Below are 20,643 nucleotides of genomic sequence, written 5' to 3' on the forward strand. Positions count from 1 at the left end.
TATTGAAGAGACTGTCAGAGAAGTGGAATCATTTACATCAGCTCTGATGTCATCCTGTCACTTTTATTGAAGAACAAAAATGATATAAGGCAATGTGCTTTAGTGAGACATGATGCAGATATTTCCATACATTTGTGTCTTTTTTCGGACAAACTGATATTATACACTTGCATTAAATATGTCAATATCCCTGCTCAAACTAAATCATGTAACAACATTGACAACAGAGTTCAGAAGAAGACAACAAATGGTCATTCCAGCTAAAATCAAAAGGTAACATCTCATCAAATAAAGGCTGTATTGATGTAGTGGCTGCAGTAGTTCCACGGCACATGTAACAAGGCATCACATGTTTCAGTTAGCTGTGTGCATTAAGCACTGTTGGGGAATTACCAGACTGCTGATTTGAACAGTGATTGAATTGTGTTTGTCTTAATACTCAGACTGTACATCCAGTATATACTCAAATACTTTTTTATTCCGTCAGGGCACATCTTTCAGCACTAGTCAGTAGTTAATTACTGCATGAGGCCGTTTAGTCTCAAATGTGCATCACCAAAGTGTGTTGCTTCTGCTATTTAATCCCTTCCCTCTGGGGCACAGGGACTTTACGGACTAGGGCCAACAAAATAAGAGGATTCTGGACATCTAATGTGCTTTAGTACCGTAGATACTACAATGTAACATTACTTATTTCAATCAATGTACTCTGAAATCCCATATATAAAGTAAGATATAGAATAAGGAAAACATTTAGTAACATTGCATATTTCACTTAATCACCCAACTGTAACATTTGAGGTCATGTTTGGACACAAAAAGTAGCAATTTCCTGTTTGGAAAGGATATTCATCCAAGCTTTGATCAGAGTTCAGCGAGGGTTAACTGGTGTCTTATCGCAACACACAAGTATGCTTCGAGACACATTCAAATAAACTGGAATTTCTCAATAACAATTAATTTTAAAATCTTTCTTCTACTGTGCCATAACTCCTAAGTACAATGAAACTGTGTAAAATGCTTTTTAAAAAAAAAAATCATTTAGTGCCATACCTTCACTGAACATTCTTGGAGCCGTCACTGGGAGAGAGGTCCACCTGACTTTGCATTTATTTGCAAACTTCTATTACTTTGTTGATGTGCCCTTCAAACAGCAGTTTATTTAATACTGCATCAGTACAGTAACGTCTGAAGTAACATGGCAAGGCTGTGATTGGGTCCCGCCCAACAATGTCTGATTAGTAACATCGGCCGTAACGATAGGCTAGGTGATCTCGATGAGATCTGCCTCAGCTGGTTCTTTGGTTTGGTCGGACCTTTCCCCTTCCTGGCTTGCTTCAGGTTCAGCTTCAGGTTCAGCTTCAGCTTCATATCCTTCATCCCAGTGGGCCGAGCTGAGACCAGCGGGGGCCGACCGGGAGTGAGGTGTGGGGGTTCTGCCCAGACCCTGGTACTGACCATTGGGAGAGACAGGGTAGGCTGCTGCTTCTGTGATGGCATCCTGGGAGGCCGAGGAGAGCAGGCCAGATCGCTCCCCATCCTGCTGCGCCTCACCGAAGTAGGACTTCCTGGGACGACCCATAACTGTTCTGCCTGTAGATAAGGACACAAAACATCTTAACCCTTCTCTCGGTATTGGAGGTTATCGAACAGAACATTTCATTTACAGCTGTGGAAGCACTATGGTACTCTGGGGGCACTTACCAACATTGCGGACTTGTTCAGAAATGTCTGCCCTGACATCTGAAACGTCCCACATTGCCATAAAAGAGTCAAAGCAAGAACCCTCCTCAGCCTCCTGGATGTACGGCTTGTAGGTGAAGCTGAAGTGATGGGCAATGGCTGCCAGAAACATCTCCACACAGATGACGAAATCCTGAGAAAAACACTTGGTTGGTTAGGTTTCACACAGATGAAAGTGAAGTGAAGAGGCCATATAGTTTTACTAATAGAATGACTTTTTCTTTATGTCAATATTTAGACACTAAGATCAAACCCAGAACATGAAGTTATTCTCATAGTTTAATATTTATCAATTACCCAGATTTGCTTTAGCTTACCTGTAAGCCAGTAGCTACAGCCTCCACACTTTTCCAGTCCCATGTACTGTCCACTGAGATAACGCCTGCTTTTACCAGCAAAGCAATGAACACAGCTTGCCTAGAAGAGTTAAACAATAACCAATTATTATTGCTTGTTCACCAACATATGTCATTTCTAGAAACAAGGTGAAAACAACTCATACAAAAGTATTTATTCCCAAAATGTCAATGTGATAAATCATTTTGAACACACGGAGAATTACCAGAAAGAGACGAACACCACCATTTTGACACATAGGAATTTTCCCACTGGCTTGATTGGACCGAGTTCTTCTCTCAGAGCCCGGTAGAACAGCACCAGGCAGTACATGGCAAACTAGATCAAGAGAAGAAATCTATTTCAGATACGCAATTTAAAACATGCATATTATCTTTTATTGTAGTCCCAGACGCAGTCTTTACTAAAACCCAAGAAGCAGTAGTGGCATTACCAGCTGTGACATATTGTTGAAGATGACCAGGTACGTCCATGCATTTTTCGAACTAAAATTGCCTTCATCATAAACTCCACACAGCTGACAGATTCTAAGAAGGAGAAGAAAGAGTCAAATCATACATCCGTTAAAATAGTGAACAAGAAGCCTAGATTGGTATCACAGCATAAATGAAGGACACGAAGAGCACAGGTTACTTACAAGGCAATCACTGTTGTGATAGGTCTTACTACGGTGTACTGCAACACTCCCAGTTTGCATCTCAACAGAAGAACCCTGCAGAGGAAAGGTTTGAAGAAAATAATAAGTTGAACAACACCTGGTTTGCTTACATCGGTACAAATATATTCAACTTAAAATAAAACCCAATCACTTATAGTTACGAAAAATGTGTTTTGGAATGATAACAATTCAAAATGTATCTGCCGGATTTACCTCAATAACTATTTGATCATTATCTCACATGCAACAATACTGGAAAGGGTAAGAAGAACATTTAAAAAAGGGCAGTATTATAAAATGCTACGCTAATAAATTAAGCTTATACTGCTGAACTTCAGGCAAATGTTAAATGCATGTGTTCTCCCTCAATTACAAAGAACAATCTGATTGTAGTAGAAGATCAGGATAAATAGACGGCACATGAGCATGTTAGCCACAAATAGATGTGAGGCTAATTAGAAGCTGGTGACTGTCATGGATTTGTTAACTAAGTTTCAAATTCAATGCCTTGAAACAAATTTTAAAAGTAAAAAGACTTTTCTTCAAAAAATTGAACACCTCCTTGAAAACAAATAATATAAACGAGATTGTTGCAAGGTTTTCCTTTGTGTAACAATATTGATAAAATACTAAGAAAACTACTAAAATCCCTGAAAATGTAGTCATTCCTTTTACACCAAATCATTGACCATGTTGGTTGAGCATTTGTTTCTATATATGCGTGTTGGCTACCACATAATAAGTGACATTTGTATGCATTTCCATCCTTATTGTTAAAGTGTCTCATGTTAAAGGAAACATACTCTCCCATTGGCCAGGGCGGGCAGCAGCACAGAGGGGGGAGGTGTCTCTGCTGATCCTGGGCCTCCAGCATGGACACCAGGCTGGGGTACTGATTCTCCAGGTAGTTCAGCAAGAAGGTCATGAAGTTGTAGATGACATAGGCCTCATAGCACTCTCTGCATGTGTCCACATAAATTGCTATACTGGGCCATTTTAATGCAATCCACTGCAAAATAAAACATCAAAACAAAGGGATGGATTACATGAAAAGTAATGCAAGACAATGCTTCAGGCTGAATGGTAATATGTCGTGTTGGTGTGTTTTTCAAAGCTACAGCAAGTCTGTGGATGCCTACATATGACACCTATATGCACAGTGTGTTCCACAATGGATGTGATCATTCATAATATACACAACTCACACTGTCTAAGCTGTAGATTGGGACCATCCACAGTATTCTGAAACACAAACAGACACAAATGATTAAATAGCAGTTTCAGACTGTTGTTCATGATTGGCATGCCTGCTGACTTATTTACCTGATGATGGGTTTCTGAAGCTCTGGCTGAGTGTAGTGAACCAGATGCTGCAGGATGCCCCATAATGATATGGGTATGGTCATGAAGACAAATATCCCAGCGATGAACCATGCTTTGTTATGAGTGCCAACCTGTCATTACATGGGAAGAAACATACAAAGTTCAAATCACTTGTTTTTACATTTAAGTAAAAGCACATTTCGTAGTACCAGGTGTACTCAGTTACATTTCACCACTGTGTTAAACCAACAGGGCTACCAGAATCAAAATTGAAGTCCCAGGCTTCTCTAATAATTCAACATAAGGATATATAAGACATTAAAAAATAGTACAAACAGGAACTGAGTAGAAATACTATTAAATAGTCAAAGAGAATATTGCAAGACAAATGTGTAAGTATTGCAGAATAATTAAACTATATACATGTCAAATAAAATACAACAAGCTACATGTTACAGAGAATGTAGCAAGAGACAAAGTCAATGCAGGAGTCTACATACATGTAAAATAGCATAATATCAACAAGAACAGAATGTACAATTATGAACTGAATGTCCAATTAAGCAACATATGAATCATATCCAGCAATCGTTTGAACTGACCCCTGACTTCTGCAGTTCCCAGATGCACAGTGGCAGGACGACTAGGAGCAACAATATATAAAGCACGACGACCAGCGGCCGGATCCATCTTCTCCAGTTGCCACAGGAACAAGGCATGTTGACATGAAGACGCTGCAGGCAAGGCCTTTAGAAACTAGCTGCAGGTTCGCAGGTGACAAAACAAATGACCTAACGCTCCACACATCAAACGTTAGCTTTGCATTGTTATTCTTCAAAAGGCTCTGCGAGACACAGGACAACCTCTCACTTGTGAATAATGAATGTGAATTCACACTCGTGCCTGAGGACAAAGCTGCTGGAAGATAACAGCTCATATGACTCGATTTTTAAAGCTAGGTTGCTAACGTTAGCTAGTCAGCTTTTCATTAGGTAAACAAACAGAGCAGATGATCCAGCCTGAACGGATGAAAGTGCCTCAATGTCTACCGAAATAAAATAGAACTTGTCGCTGATATATCAATCCTCTCTTTAGACAAATTCATTCTTTACACTATTTGTTTTGGTAGCTTCTCGCTGTGAAAACTTTCCTCAACAGTAATTGCCATTTAATGTGTTCTTCCTGTTGCCTGCGTCATACGTAGTCCCGGCTACAATCTTGTATCTGATTGGTGGAATCGAGACAATCAGCCAATCGCTAAAGAGAGATTGCTTTTCCATTCTGACGTTACTTGGGGCTTGTTTTGTTTGCATTGATCACATGATCTGTGTATCGCCAGCAGATGGCAGTATGCGAATTATCATTTACTTCGATACTATGCCTAAAATCCATTGTAGTAGATTCCTACTGGGCCCCATTTTTACAGTTTTATATTGCACTTTAAAGCTATACAGACGTACAACATGGAGTCCTTTTTCTTTGTGCTGTTTAGGCAATTGGTAAGTTAATATTAAAAAATAACGGTCCTAAAATGTACTCCCATATCCATTATAATTACCCACCAATCAATTAATCTGTGCTTTATTTATTAGTTTGTATTTAAGGCCTATTCTGAAGCCATTGAAAGTGAATGTATGGACAGTTGTTTATTTAGTCGTTTTTGTTGTTGTTTTTTACAAGAAACTGGTCCTACATTTGTAGTAATTTGTATTATATTGTTTGCATCTGTTTCCTCTTATAAATTTAGTTTTGTTTGCCCTGGTCTTCAAAGATTAAGATGCACACAACTAAAAGTGTGCACAGCCTGCGCTTTGTGTTTGTATTTTTCTAATCTAAATCCTGCATTAACAAGGTAATTAAGAACACCCATCAGAACCTCCTCCTTACCTTCCGCTCTTGTGTGCAGACTGTACGTGTATTTGCACATGTTTGAGTATGTTTGTGTTTGTGTGTCTTCCTGTAAAACGAGGGAGGCATAACTTTCCTTTCTGTTGCTCCATGTCTCCACTGCCCCACAGTCACAGCAATCACTGGTTGTAGCAGGACAGATTGTTCATGAATTTTGAATTAATCCTTTTGGCTTTAATGAATTAGAAATAGTCTTTGCCACAAGACGTGCAAGCGAGTGCCAGCGTGGATAGCTTGGAGGGATTGCCATGCAAAGCGGCACACAGGGTACAGCCATGTAAGGGCAGGGTAGATAAACATATGCTGTGTTTGATCAGACCCAAAACAGATCTTAGCATAAAGGATGCAGCGTCCATTATGTCTCACTGAATCATAGCCATTAGGGTGAAGTACGTCGTACAGTATGTCCCTTACAGGAAACACACGTAGGGTAAGTATGTATAAGTCTGAGGAATAATAATAATCAATGCACAACAAAGGAGGAGACTTACTGTCTGATTACTGAGATATAATGCATCAGCCAAAGTGCACCTCCTTTGTCAGAGGAATACACAAGTCTTCAATAACTCAACAATTACTTATTTACCTTAATACGTCTGCCATAGGCCTTTGTGTCAGGAAATGTTCAGTCAGTGAGGGTGTACGCTTCAGTTCATCTGTTCCTGAACAACAACATAAGTGAACATGAACAGCAGTTAAAGCAAGAGTCTCTTTAAACTCTGATATAGCCTATTCCACTCTGCCATTGACCTCCTTTTTTGTTCAAAAACTATTACAATGACTTAAAGGAGCCACACATTCCTACGTTATCATGAACATTGTAATGTAAGACATAGCATAACTCAATAACATATACTGTCCTGCTGCAGTAAATACCCAGGACACCAAATATGGACCTAAAACAGTCTCCAACATTTACAATATTTACTTGACTCATGTTCATAGGTTATTTTTTACCCTATTAAAGGTGTATATTTGTGACTTGTCAGCCTTATATTTAGTGTTTTCAAGGGGTTTGCTTGCAAAGACAAAATATTTAGAATGTGCCTGCCTTATCTTTTATGTACCGGTCAAGTCACACTTACTCACTCATGGCTGGATTAACCGGCTTGAAAGCCCCAGGCTGAATAGGAGCTGCTGGGCCATCACTGACCTCCCCTGTCTTATCCCTCCTTGTGTCTTGTGTACAGTCTTCTATTCTAACATAAGCCTAGGTTATTTGACTAATCATTTTAGATGATACATGATATAATGTGAAATCCTGCTTTTCTTTTTGCAGAAGAGGGAATGCCTTGCAAGGCAACTTTGTATCTGCTTTCAAATCTGAATAAGCTCTGCATGGAGTAGCACTTTTGGACCTTTGAGATCCTATTATTTGTTTTTCAGTTTAATTCAATTCAAGGCTGGCAAGAAACTGCGTTCCCACCAAATTCCACAGAGCTCAAACCACTTCACTTTTCTTTCTCTCTCAATTTCTCCCACTCTCCCTATTTATCTCTGTTACTTCCCAGAAAAGCTCCAAACATGCTCCAATTTGTTTCATCATCAACGTTTTGAGCAATTATTTTTTTCAAGGTCACTCTAGCGTGATTTCATAGGAGGAATATGGGCCAGTTTCATAAAGTGTATGACCTGGCCAACTCGCAACAAGCCAACGTCCGATAAAACCACGGCCGCTGCTATGTGCCGTTGGTCCTGGGTGTTTTGCAGCTTTGTGTATAGGATTACATGGCTCTGGTTTTTGTCTCTGTTTGAGAGTGTAAGTTTGGGTTAATGACACTTTTGCTTACAAAGTGGACACAGAATAATGAGAAGTTGCCAGAGTCAGTCTTGTTACAGCCTTTAATGGGTTCAAACTAAACCAAAAGCTTGTTATATTAAATAAACTATAGTTCAAATGTGTTTTTTGCATTGAATCAAGTGCTGCTTTCATTAATGCTATTCAGTTTTGAGCAAATTCAATATATAGCTATGGTGACATTTATTATAAGCAAAATCATTTGCAATCCTTTCACATCATCAAAGTCAATATTTCACAAAAAAACGGATAAGAAATGGTCAATTTTTTTTGGCCTTGATTCCTCTTTTGGCAACACAGATGAGAAGTTAGTCTTATGTATCAAATTCCCATCGAAGCCGTTCACATCCTCTCCGCTGACATTCGCAACCCTAAGGGCTCAGTTGCCAAGCAGGTCATAGTGTGTTTCTAATCACTCCCAGACGCTCTTTCTCCCAGACTCAGATGAAAAACAGAAGGGGCCCTCTCGACTTCCCGGAGAAATGACGATAATAAACCACCTTGTTCCTTACAGTGGATATGTAAATGGTTTTATTGATATAAGCAGCAGTAAAATGAAAACAAACATACTGTACATGAATTCCTTTTTCCAAAGATTATTAATTTTGCTCCGATGAATAGATGTAAAATGAAAATTGTACAGATATCACCCTTTTTTCTGTACACAAGTGTGCAAAACACTCCGAATAAAGAAATAATTATACATACAGCACACAAACACACATGCTATCACACAGTCAAACACACAGGTTTACATATTCACATAACAAATAGTATACGGTGGTGCAGTTTTTTGTAGCTAAATATGGTTTCAACATAAAAAGAAATAATTTCAGGCAATAAACATACAACTTTCTTTGCTAGAATCAGACCAGAAGATAGATACCGCTCTCATATGTTTGTTTGTTAAATATGAAGCTTGCCTACTGCCCGCAGCCGGATGGCTTAGCTTAACGTAAAGACTGGAAACAGGGAAACAGCTAAAAAGAAATCGAAAACATAACAGTCTTGTTTATTGATCTTAAGAGGTGCTTGCAGGCGTGTTTCGTTAACTTTGGAGGGAGCCAATCAAGCTATTAACCTAATTTACGGTCTTTACGCTAAGCTAATTAAAGAATAGCTCATTTAAAACCAAGCTATTGTACAGACATTGGAGGGTGGTCTTCTCATCTCACTCTTAGAAAATTAATATAACCCTTTATTAAAAAAATGTCAACCTATTCCTTTTTGATTTGGAGCGATTACCACAACCATTTTAAACTAATTTCATTACACAGGTAATGTCGTCTGAGTAAAGTACTGCAATATAACACTTTATAAAAGTGGAGACATATTCCATTGGTTACAAGCATACAATACACAATTGTTGATGATGATATCTGCTAAAGTTCACAGTGATAGGAAAAAAGCTCATTCCTGTCCATTTGTGGTGATAATAATGCATTACCTCATATTTATAATTTTCTTGACTTGACTTGCTTTGAAAATACAGTTGAGTTGTACCTTATCCACTTTAAAACGTACAACCCTGTACTTGATGTTGTGCCAGTGTACTTTATGCTGACATTGGACGTGATTCTGTTGTGACTTTTGGATCATGATTACATTAAAACATTTCTTTTTCAATGAAGGGATGAATCTTTTTGTTCATGAGACCTTCTTTGACAAAACAAATAACATTTGGATGAGCAACTCGAAGCAATATCTGCTAATAATACCACAAAGTAGCTTAATGAATGATGAGTATGAGAGTGTGCAGCCGTTTGCATGATAAATGGTGAATTAAATGTTGTTATAGCTTTCCTGTTTTCCACCGTTACTGAGTAGTGACCTCCTGGGAACCACCCATACTCGTCATCTCCCATCATTCCCACTGACAGCGAGCAGTCTGCTTGTTCCTTCCTGTAGCCTTGTGCATCCTTCCCGGTAGTGCTGCCCTTTACAAGAATAGCATGCTCTGCTTGTGATTCAGAGTAATTTATAGTCACCGTTCAGCAGCATCCTGTTAAAGAGTTCTCCTCCTCTTCATCTCGCTCTCCCCCTTCTTCTCTCACACTACAGCGTCACTGTCCGTGGGTGTGGGAATACAAGGAGTCTATTTAAGGAAGTTCAGCCTACTGAGAGGCTCAGGACACTTCAGAGCATTGTGTGCAAAGATCCATTGTTTGTTCCTTTAATCTCCAGTTCCTAATCCATCCCTGCCAGGCTCATTTGTTGCTTTAGTGGTCCTAAGGATGTGTATTTATTGTCTAAAAAAGTAAATGTATATATATATATATATCAGGATGTGTATTTTAACAGCTGCTGGATATATGGAAGGGCTTAAAAGTAATCCTCAGGTGAGAGATCAATCGCTGTATTTCCTGATGCTGCGATCAGTGTGGATGTTGTTGGGCTCAGGGGCTTTTACACTGGATACTGGTGCCATTCATGGGTCCTGTGCTGCTCAGTTGGTTGTCAGAGTAACACCAGCAGCACAAGCAAGACTGGAAGTACATGGGAAGAGAAAGACAACTTTTAGAGGAATAGTTCAACATATTGATAAGATACCCCTCTCATATGTTAACACAAATTGAAGGAACAAGTAGATGGTTTAGCACAACACTTAAAATCAGGGTATAGCTAAAGTAGCACTGTCCAAGCATCTACTACCAAATCTATTCTGACACATTATTATATGATGTAGAACATGTTTAATCTGTACAAAAGCCTTTATGCCAAGATATTTTTCGAATTATTGGCTAACAATGTCCCCCTATTTCCAGTTGTTGTGTTAAGCTAACTGGCTTATGGGTTCATATTAGTTCTTTTCTACATTGCTTTACCTATAGAGTTGTTTTCTACGTGTGCAGCTTACCAAGGGTTTGCTCCCTCCCACAAATCCTTGAAAACGTGCAAACTTGAGACATGGTTTATCTCCAGCTCTGGTACGTTTGACAGAAATGTGCGTGTGTGTGTTTGACCTCAGCCCCACAAAATGAATACATAAATCAAGAGGCTGCTTTTACATGTTGCGTATGGAATGTCATCACCATCATAGCCTCTGTGTCATGTACAAAAGGCCTGAGTTCACTGTTTGCTTTACTCACCAGGAAAAATTGCATGTGTGTGTGTTGGTCTGTGAGTTGTGTGTGTGTGTGTGTGTGTGTGTGTGTGTGTGTGTGTGTGTGTGTGTGTGTGTGTGTGTGTGTGTGTGTGTGTGTGAGACATAGATACAAAGTTATCGTTTAGTTGTGTTACATTCATTAATATCCATCTGTTGTAAAACAGTACCATACCTTGAAGCAGTTTTTAAACTTCTTGCTGACAAAATAGAGGATAATAGGGTTTATGCAGGAGTTGATTGTTGCAAGGTTGATACCAAAGTAGTCCAGGACCAACAGGAAACTGAAACAAATACAAATGTAAGACATTATTATGATTTTATAGAGCAACACAGAGGCCATTCAAACTTTTTTTCAGCATGGCATTTTATATTAAACACTTCTGGCAGAATCAGCTTTGTTCCTGTTTTTTTATTTAATAAAAATAAAATGTGTATTTTAATTTGTGTCACAATAATGCTATGTCTTGTACATTTGAATACTTTCCTATAGACCTTCGGGTAACTTCTGTTTAACTAACCTGAGCAGCTCACAGCGCGTATTCTTATCCTGTCGGTAAACCATCTTCTTAATGATCCTGCTGAGGTGCAGTGGGAACCAGCAGAGGGCAAAGATAAGGACGAGGCAGAAGACAGCTTTGGCCACCTCCCTTCTCTGCAGAGAGAAACAACAGATTTGATCCCACCATTAGAGAGGAGATGACGAACTTTGTGCTAAGGAGGGTTAGAGGTTACTGCGGTATAACAAACACTGCTGACTGAGCCACTGTGGATCATTTTACAACATAGAAAAGCGCATTTAACATCACATTACAAATGCTTTTACTTTATTTAACACTTGATAAACGTTTATTGGAGTTATGAGCATGTTGTTATCATTTAGAGGTATGTCTGACCTGTTTGAGGTGCTCACTGAGGGCTATCCGAAGGCTGCCGTTCCTGCGGTTGAGCATCTCGCTGGTCATCAGAGTGTAAAACACAGCGGTGCAGATCAGTGGCACACAGAAGTAGAAGCCAAACATCCACCAGTCTTTTGCTTCCTGATAGAACTACAGGGAAACAAGCACACATGAAACAGTAGTTTATGTTAAACTGAAATGAATGCATAAATTACTTTTGTATGCTATCCAAATTAATCTAATACGTCCTAGGACCTCAAGAAACTATCTGTAGTTGCCAATATCCCTTTGGTGGTTCCTTTTGCAACTTAATGTATCAGTAGAGGGATGCTTTCTTTTAAACATTTGGCAGTACTGTTGATGTGGGACTTGAATATCCAAATGAGACATCATGTGTGATATTGTGCTGTACAATAGAAGTACCGTAGAAGAAATAGAAACAGATGCTTTGGTCATTCAACCTGAACTAGACCTAAACCACCACAAATCCCCACTTTGTACTCCAGGGCCATTACAGTCCATGTGAGTGCTACACATGTGCATGCAGAGTTAATAAGGCTGAAAACAAACCACTTCTAGCCCTTTCGGCTCTTTGTTCTCATAAAAAATAGGCTTAAATGTATGATGATAAAATAAACACAATTTCACAACCCTACAAAATTGACTGATCTCCACGAAAAGTTAAAAGAAAAAAGTTTAATTTGCAGTTCTGCATCAAACGTTGGCCTTGGTGAGAAGATCCTTTAAGCGGAACATTTGCTATTTCATTGCTATTAAATAATGCGGTTAAATAATGGCCGGTTTGTTCCGACCTCAGCATGGTTTCGCTGATATCTGAGAGAGATTACTCCAATTTCGTACATATGGAAAAGATATGCGCATGTGGCTCAGCTTGAGGCCCCAGATTTCAGGTTTCAGTAATTGCACTTGGCCTGCAACCAATTATTCTTCAAGGATGTGAAAACGGCCACAATCACATGGAGAGAATGAGTAGACGAGGTCATTTCTTAACGTGATTCAACATCTTTTCAGTATCAAACACTTGCTTAAAGTTTAAGTTTGGCAAAGTACTCATCAAGTATAAGCAGGTTGGTATACCAATTGTCTTGTGTTTTTAAATTATTTATTAACCAAGCAGGAAGTTCTTCATGTTCTACATGCCCCTATATCACATCTGCCTGCCATCAAAAACACTTTTAGACTTTAAACAACACATGCTTTTAAAACAGTGGAAAGATAAAGCTGAACTTTCACTTTAAGTATTCCTAATGCAGTAGGTTTTCCTATCTCAATAATCCAGCATGTTTTGTCTCTTCATTGCAAAATTCAACGCCACTAGTACTGGACCTCGACACAATGTACTCTACAGCACATCTTGGCATTAATATAAGCAAAACATTAGGAGACAAAAAGACAACACACTGTTTTCTTATCCAAAGATGATAAGCAAAGGGGTCATAGCGTACCATCATGAAGCCAGTCTTTGTTTCAAGCATGCAGGTGCGTTTGGTTTGGTTCCTGTAGGTGAAATCGACCATGTTGAAACCGATAGCCTCCGGTATTGCAAGGAAGAGAGACAGCAGCCAAATAGTCGAGATCTCTATGACTGTGAGCAGAGGGATGCCCACTCCCTGAACTCTGCTCCAGGAGGCCACCGCCCTGTACCTGTGGAGGGCAGACGCAAAGGGTGGATAGATACAACAATATGTTAGGAAGATTATGTTACTGGAGCAGGGATTATTATGAGATAGCACTACTTGGATACAAAATGGAAATCAGAAATCAAAAGATATAAGAAATCAGATATCCATTAAATGTCCCACAGTGGAAACATGTAGGGAACAGTGCAGATAAAGACAAAATAAAAAGTTAATTAAAGTCAAATATATCCAAGTAGTGAAGTTGCGTCCAGTAATAATAAATAATAGAAAGTAAATATTGCACATTTAACACATTAACCATGTTATTGCACTCAATTAATGAAGACACTGCTGCAGTCAGTCACTGTTCCGTCATTAAATAGAAATCAGTAATTCATCATTGTCTTTGTCTCCCACGACTGAAGAAAACTAACAATCAGTTTCTGTATGCATGGCAGCACACCAAGCACAACAAACTGCTCAGTCAGCAAATAATATCAAAATGTAAAGAATTAATGAGGAGAGATGATCAATTGTTTATTTTAAATATCTAATATTTATATTTTTGTGAAGCCTCCAAACAGACTGGCCCATGTTGGCAGAGAGGTCTGTGTGTTGGCTCTTGTTTCCCGTGCACTGAATACTTGTTTGTTTCATTAATGGAAACCACTTGTCGAAATGTTTTAGTAAAATCATGCATCAAGATTTTATGGCAAAAACAATATATTTTTCATGACACATTTGAATTTCTCTGTTGAACAACATGGCGGCATTCATATTTCACTAAGTGGTAATGTATCCACCTTTTTCTCTTCCTACAACATTGAAAAGATACAAAAGAGTCTTTCATTATACAAAAGCACATGCGCAAACACTGAGAAATGCTAAATGTTTCCTTGAAACAAATGGAGAGCATCTGCTCTTGAACCCAAGTGTACAGCTCTGCAGTGTTCTTCTCAGAATAAATGTCATTAAAGATGTGGTTGAACCTTGGTGAGCCTCTTATCTCTAAAGTTGCACCTAAAGTGGGATCGCACTGAGCCTCAGCACTTCATGATCATCATTTATTCAACAGGGAATTTCTATTAAATTACTATTAAAAAAAGGAGTGTCTGTTCACTTCCAATCAAGATCAGTTCAGTGCTTAAAACATACACTTAATGTTGCATATCAAATTCCATTAAAGAAATAAGAGCATCTTATAAGTTCTTCACACACACATATAGACAAGCAGAGAGATAAGTAGCTTCTTAGTGGGAATACTCAATAAGTATTTTCCCGAAAGCCATCATCATCCCAGCTAACAAACTATTTATGTCATTAAACCAGACTCAAATAAAAATGTCTACATCCTCGATAAAACCAAATTAACATAAGAAGAAAACATTTATGACAAACTAATCTAGATAAATGTTTTGAGCTAAGAAAAAGACTATGTATAATTTGGCATTTGTGTTTAGTTATCTTTTTATTTAATTCTATTTGCTTTCAATGATAAAATAATATCTTGAACATTGCGTTTCTATTGGGCCTTCAGCTGGCTTTACAAGACAGTGTAACTTTAGAGCAAAAGTTCCCCCTTTTTACATGTTCTCATGGATAATTAAAACACCAAAGATACACCTTTTATGTGAAAGACAAACAGATATAATGTCCAATAAGTTTTGGAGAACTAATTGATCCTCTATATCCTACTTTAGCATTCATGTTTGATCAAACACCAAACCATAAAACACATGTGCAAAACCTATTACACAAAGTATATTCTGGGGTCACTTGTTGGTATACAAAGAGCTGGATTGTTGTCTTCATTTGTTTCAGGACTAACAACACGGACCCTCACATGTCATCAATCTAAACTCATGAAGCAGTGTGGAGTGTGAAGGCACTGACCTGTCCACACTGAGGGCGCACAGGTTGAGCACGGTGATGCCCACAGAGGCTTTCTGCAGGAAGGGCACCAGCTTACACAGACACAGGCCTAAATCACTGTCTTGAAAAGGGAACCGAGATGCCAGGAGCTGGTGGAGGGAACACAAACAATTACACATGATGAATACTAAAATCACAGTTGTAAAGACCTTTATTGTTCAACACAGAATTATTCATGTAATCACTGTTTTGTTCATCTATTCTATTCTAGTCATCCGAGTCTTTTTGGAACTAATTATTAACCTTTCTTTTGGATTCGTACTTTCTCATCAATATCATTTTAAGGCAATTATTCTGCAGATTGGCGCACACGTCATCTTAACGTCAGAGGGAGTCTGACACGGACCATATGGAGCTCATCAGCTGATAACACTTTGCGTAACTTCTTCAAAACATTCTCATGCAAACACCTCATCTCTCAAATCGCTCTACCAAACTTTAATAATAATTCATGTTGTGTCACCAGTATCTCAGAGCCACTTCCACAATCTCTTATATATTACTTCCTTGGGGAAAGTAAGTCAAGGCCACGTGAGTTTTGACCTTTGTTTCCATCAATTTCGTCTTGGCACTTTTCCTTCAATGCGACACAACCTGCATAAACACATTTCCTCAAGCAGAAGCCAAAGGATGAACTCCATGCTGTTTCCTGGCCTCTATTGTTTACTTGTGCTGTTTTAGTTTCCCAGGAGCACAGAAGAGCAGCAGAGAGGAAAGGAGCCCACCAATGTTTTCAGTGTTTATTAAGTGGATGATTATTTTTGGAAACCCTGTCACAGCCCTTAAGGAAGTGAAAAAGGGGATACAGTATGGTTTCAACATTGTAGACGTGGCTCTTTCTTTGTTTGTTCATAAACAGTTCCCCCCCATAAGGTTTAGTTTCCTTTCTGCACATGTGTTGCTGTTTGGTTAATTCTTACCAGGTGGCGTTCTCGTTTTTCATTCGCAAAATGGCCCACAATGCATTTGAAGAATCCTCCGCTGCCTTCACTGGCTTCCGATAACTGCTAGAATCCACTTCAAGATTATTATTAGGCGCATTCACACTGCGGTCATTTTCCCACAAAGGTTCATGCGAACTCTTTAGTTCATGCGAACTAAAGAGTTCGCATGAACTAAAGAGTTCGCATGAACTGTGGGTGGATTAGGCAAATGAAGCCGCTGACGTCACTTCTTCTTCTGTTTCTGCGCTGGGCTAATGCTAATAATGCTAATGCGAGGATAATAAAATGGCGGCTTCACAAAACTTTTTGGGAGTTTTACTGGGCGTGGTTTGCAATCCGCCCAGCCAATCAGAAATGTAGCTCTTTTCTCACAAAAGAGCCGCTGCACTCCGCTCTGCATCAACCAAACGGCTCGCTGCACCATCGCTGCGAAGGGGACCCAAGTTCCCATCAGCAAAAACACATGGGTTTGCTATCCTGGCTCCAAAATGGTGGAATGAGCTCCCCATTGACATCAGGACAGCAGATAGTTTACACACCTTCCGGCGCAGACTGAAAACTCATCTCTTTTGACTCCACTTCGAGCGATAGAGCTATTAACAAAGCACTTATATACTAATAAAGGGCTGGTTTATCTAAAGCCAGTTGAGTAGCACTTGAAATGTTTTTGCTCTATGAAGCCTGATATGATTCTGTTTTCTTCAAGTTTGTATTTTGTTGGTCGAACGCACTTATTGTAAGTCGCTTTGGATAAAAGCGTCAACTAAATGCAATGTAATGTAATGTAAAAGAATTAAGCTGACTGATGACTCCATTATTCTTTATTATTATACAAAGTATGACACTATTTACTGTTATAAATCAACCCAGGACAGGAGCCCAAGCTTAATTTATCATCATTAAAGGTGGGATAGGTAAATTTGAGAAACCGGCTCGAGATCGCTAGAATTTGAAAATACACAACCGGAGAAAATCTGCCACTTCCTTATAGAGCCCCTCCTCCAACACACACACACACACACACACACACACACACACACACACACACACACACACACACACACACACACACACACACACACACACACACACACACACACACACACACACACACACACACACACACACACACACACACACACACACACACACACACACACACACACACACACACACACACACACACACACACACACACACACACACACACACACACACACACACCACACACACACACACACACACACACACACACACACACACACACACACACACACACACACACACACATGACCAATGAGGGCACGAGATAAGTTTGTGCCCCGATGTAAGGCTGACAGGCAGGTAGCCATCCGTTGGTTGTACTTTTTACAGTATTACCGCTTCCACAGATGACATTTTTTTATGGATTTTTTGTCAAAGCACTTAAGATATTCATTGCTATCGGGATGTTAAGAGCATTCCATGGAATATAACAAAAAGTGTATCTCGAGCCGGTTTCTGAAACGTACCTACCCCACCTTTAAACGCCTCATATTTTTAAAAACCCTCAGTCCAAAAGAAAATTAAAGTGAGTCACCCAAAATCAAAACACGAAATTGGAACCGGCTGCTCTTTCTCTCACTAACTACTGCATAAACTTTTATTAATGTTTTCTAATACAAAAAAGGGAATTAAATAATCTAACTTCCAATGAAGACCAGCTGAGAAAAATAAAACTTAGAATTGTATTTACACTGTCACATAAGTCAACTTTTTTAACTTTAACTTGGATAAAAGGTTAAAGATGGGGCTGTGTTTAAAACTCTACAAGTCATTTATCACTTGAGTAACACTGGGACTTTAGATAAAGGTCAGTGACTAATGTCCCAGGTCAATACAAGGCCACTGGCATGTGTGACTACAACCTGATTCGTGTGTTTATTTAAGACGGCCATATCCCTGCTCCTCTCATCACTAATCTACCCACACGAGGGAGATAACGGCGTCCCACTGATTACACTTTCCCGTCTAATGGCCCACTCCCTTACACCCCTTTCCTCTTCCCCCATTTTCCCGTTTGTAATATTCCACTTTATCTCTACGTATCGCTTCCATTGTTACTGCGTTTCGTCATATCAACACAGAGACCTGTCACTCAGCAGCTTGGTTTTGAAAACAAGGTCAATACTTTAATTAAACATGCACCAACAGAGTGAAACTGTACCTTGTATGATGTCATGGGTATAACGATGATTATGTAGATAAGATCCCCCAGTGCCAGACTGGCAATGAGAGCGTTCGGCCCGTTCCTCATGCACTTGTGCTGGTATATAATCCTCAGAAGGGTGGCGTTGCCCACCAGGCCCACCACAAACACTATAATGGAAATGATGGTGTTTATGTACTTAAAATAGTCATTAACGGAGGTAGCCTGGAGGCACATCGGAGGCCGCATCGACTTCTTTACGACTGTTTCATTTCCAGATCCCACAGCTTGAACATCAGGCCCCGGGGCCCCCAGGTGGAGACCGGGCCCTGTGCTGGGGGTGACGGTGCTGTAGAGACCCGGAGACTGACGGGTGGAGTGGACGAGGGAGTCCTCCTCTGCCTGAGCTCTGTTTGTCTGGCACATTCCTCTGGCTGCCATACAGGCCATTAGCACCAACATACGCACAGCTGGGGTGCCCATTATGGAACACATTCAGCGCTTTGATTCCACTGATTGAAAGACTGTCCCAATATATCCCTGCAGTGAGAGAAGAAAAACAAAAAAACAGAGGAAAATGTGGGTTATTTTTCATGTGACGCTCTTTCCATCAACTTTAACGTTTTTCCACTTAAAACCCAGCCAAAGTTGAATATTATATGTCAGTTACAGGAATGTTAAACAGCATTAATGTCCTTTCAAAAGCTGTGACGAAGTTTAACAACTCCTTCAAGACTTAAAAAAGGTTTTGCCAAGGGGGTACAGATGGGAGATGCCAGGACTAGTTATCGTCAGGCGGTTCAGAGTGAGGCATCCGCAGAGCGTATTGGGCACCTTGTTTGCTCTCAGTCGTCCCTGAAAAAGGGAGCTGTCGGTTATGGCTTTGTGTCAACAATACACAGTGCAGCCACACAGTGAAGGTTGTCGTGCTGTTTTCCCAGTGAGCCCCTTGCGTGGGTTTGTAACTGAGAGATTTCCTAAGTTTTGCATTCTCCTTCTGTTTCTAATTTAGAAGGGTTTAAACATGTGGTTACAAAACAAAGAGCTTTTATTTGAACATGGAAGAAGTGCTGCAGGGCTGATTTCCAGTCAATGTTACTTCAATACGAGCATAAAGAATCATCTAAATCTGCTAAGTAAAATACATACTGTGGTTATAGCCTGAATTCCTTTGTGGATTCTTTGGTTCTTTTTTTAAAGTTTTTTTAAGTGTCATCACGTTTTTCCCTCCAAAAAGGAAAATAACACCAAACTTTCTGGACAAAATCTGAGTAATTAATTCCACAAAGCTCCAGGTAAAGAGCACATAAAGTTTCAAGCTGTCAGATTGATGGTGAAGCCATTTTCATCATGTCACAGCACAGACAACTCTTATAGCCCAGAGTTCTTCCTGTTCAAAGTCCCAGCTGTCACCAAGTACACAAAGAACTATTTAGCAGCCAACCCTTCAAGTAGCATCACAGTTTAGCATCAGCATGACACTACTGGGATCTGTGACAGCACACAAACTGATCTATCCATAAATAATAAATACATTTGGTTTTCACCTACCGCTTCTAAAATGTCTGCCTGGCCCCCTTGGAAACCGTCATGCAAACTTTCGGCTGAAGCCCCCAGACATCTGTATCACATCACATGAGTAATTAACGCACTATCAAAGCTGCACCGTATCCCACTTGGTTTGAGCAATGCACCCGTCTGCTCTGAGGTGCCTTCGCATTATGGCTCAGAGTTTCCTGTGGAGAGTTTGCAGTATGTCTGAGTGTGTGTGTGTGTGTGTGTGTGTGTGTGTGTGTGTGTGTGTGTGTGTGTGTGTGTGTGTGTGTGTGTGTGTGTGTGTGTGTGTGTGTGTGTGTGTGTGTGTGTGTGAGTGAGTGAGTGAGAGAGAGAGGTTGTGTGTATCTCTGCATGTGTGTGTCAGAGCACCAGTGAGACACTTTGACTGGGTGGGATAGTAAATCTCCACCTCCCTGTGGTAACAGACTGGGCCCCCTTTGGAAAACACCCCCCTATTCCCCCCCCCCCCCAGCACCACCACCTCTACTCCCCTTTCTCCTCTCACTAAGAGGCACAGCCTGCTGACAGTCATTTCCAAGGTACACACACACACACACACACACACACACACACACACACACACACACACACAC

The 20,643-nt window shown here is 39.9% G+C and overlaps 2 protein-coding genes across 2 annotated transcripts; both read right to left on the minus strand.

The window, feature by feature from the left end:
- Positions 1-42: 42 nt before the first annotated feature.
- Positions 43-5,269, minus strand: tmem184c (transmembrane protein 184C). Its single transcript, XM_034086122.2, has 10 exons — positions 4,684-5,269; positions 4,082-4,212; positions 3,964-4,000; positions 3,562-3,767; positions 2,738-2,812; positions 2,534-2,627; positions 2,306-2,418; positions 2,061-2,160; positions 1,705-1,876; positions 43-1,593 (listed from the first exon to the last, which is right to left on the minus strand). The coding sequence occupies exons 1-10, from the start codon at positions 4,798-4,800 to the stop codon at positions 1,265-1,267; spliced, it is 1,374 nt and encodes a 457-aa protein (XP_033942013.1). The 5' UTR covers positions 4,801-5,269; the 3' UTR covers positions 43-1,264.
- Positions 5,270-8,301: 3,032 nt separating this feature from the next.
- ednraa (endothelin receptor type Aa) lies at positions 8,302-20,361 on the minus strand. Its single transcript, XM_034086123.2, is given in 9 exon segments — positions 8,302-10,188; positions 10,190-10,273; positions 11,066-11,174; positions 11,412-11,545; positions 11,787-11,939; positions 13,256-13,454; positions 15,323-15,450; positions 18,512-19,033; positions 20,045-20,361. Coding segments are annotated over 8 exon segments (1,338 nt in total). The 5' UTR covers positions 18,989-19,033; positions 20,045-20,361; the 3' UTR covers positions 8,302-10,134.
- Positions 20,362-20,643: the final 282 nt, after the last annotated feature.

The sequence above is a fragment of the Pseudochaenichthys georgianus genome, chromosome 1 (assembly GCF_902827115.2).
Source record: "Pseudochaenichthys georgianus chromosome 1, fPseGeo1.2, whole genome shotgun sequence".
In the NCBI taxonomy this organism is placed as follows: domain Eukaryota; kingdom Metazoa; phylum Chordata; class Actinopteri; order Perciformes; family Channichthyidae; genus Pseudochaenichthys; species Pseudochaenichthys georgianus.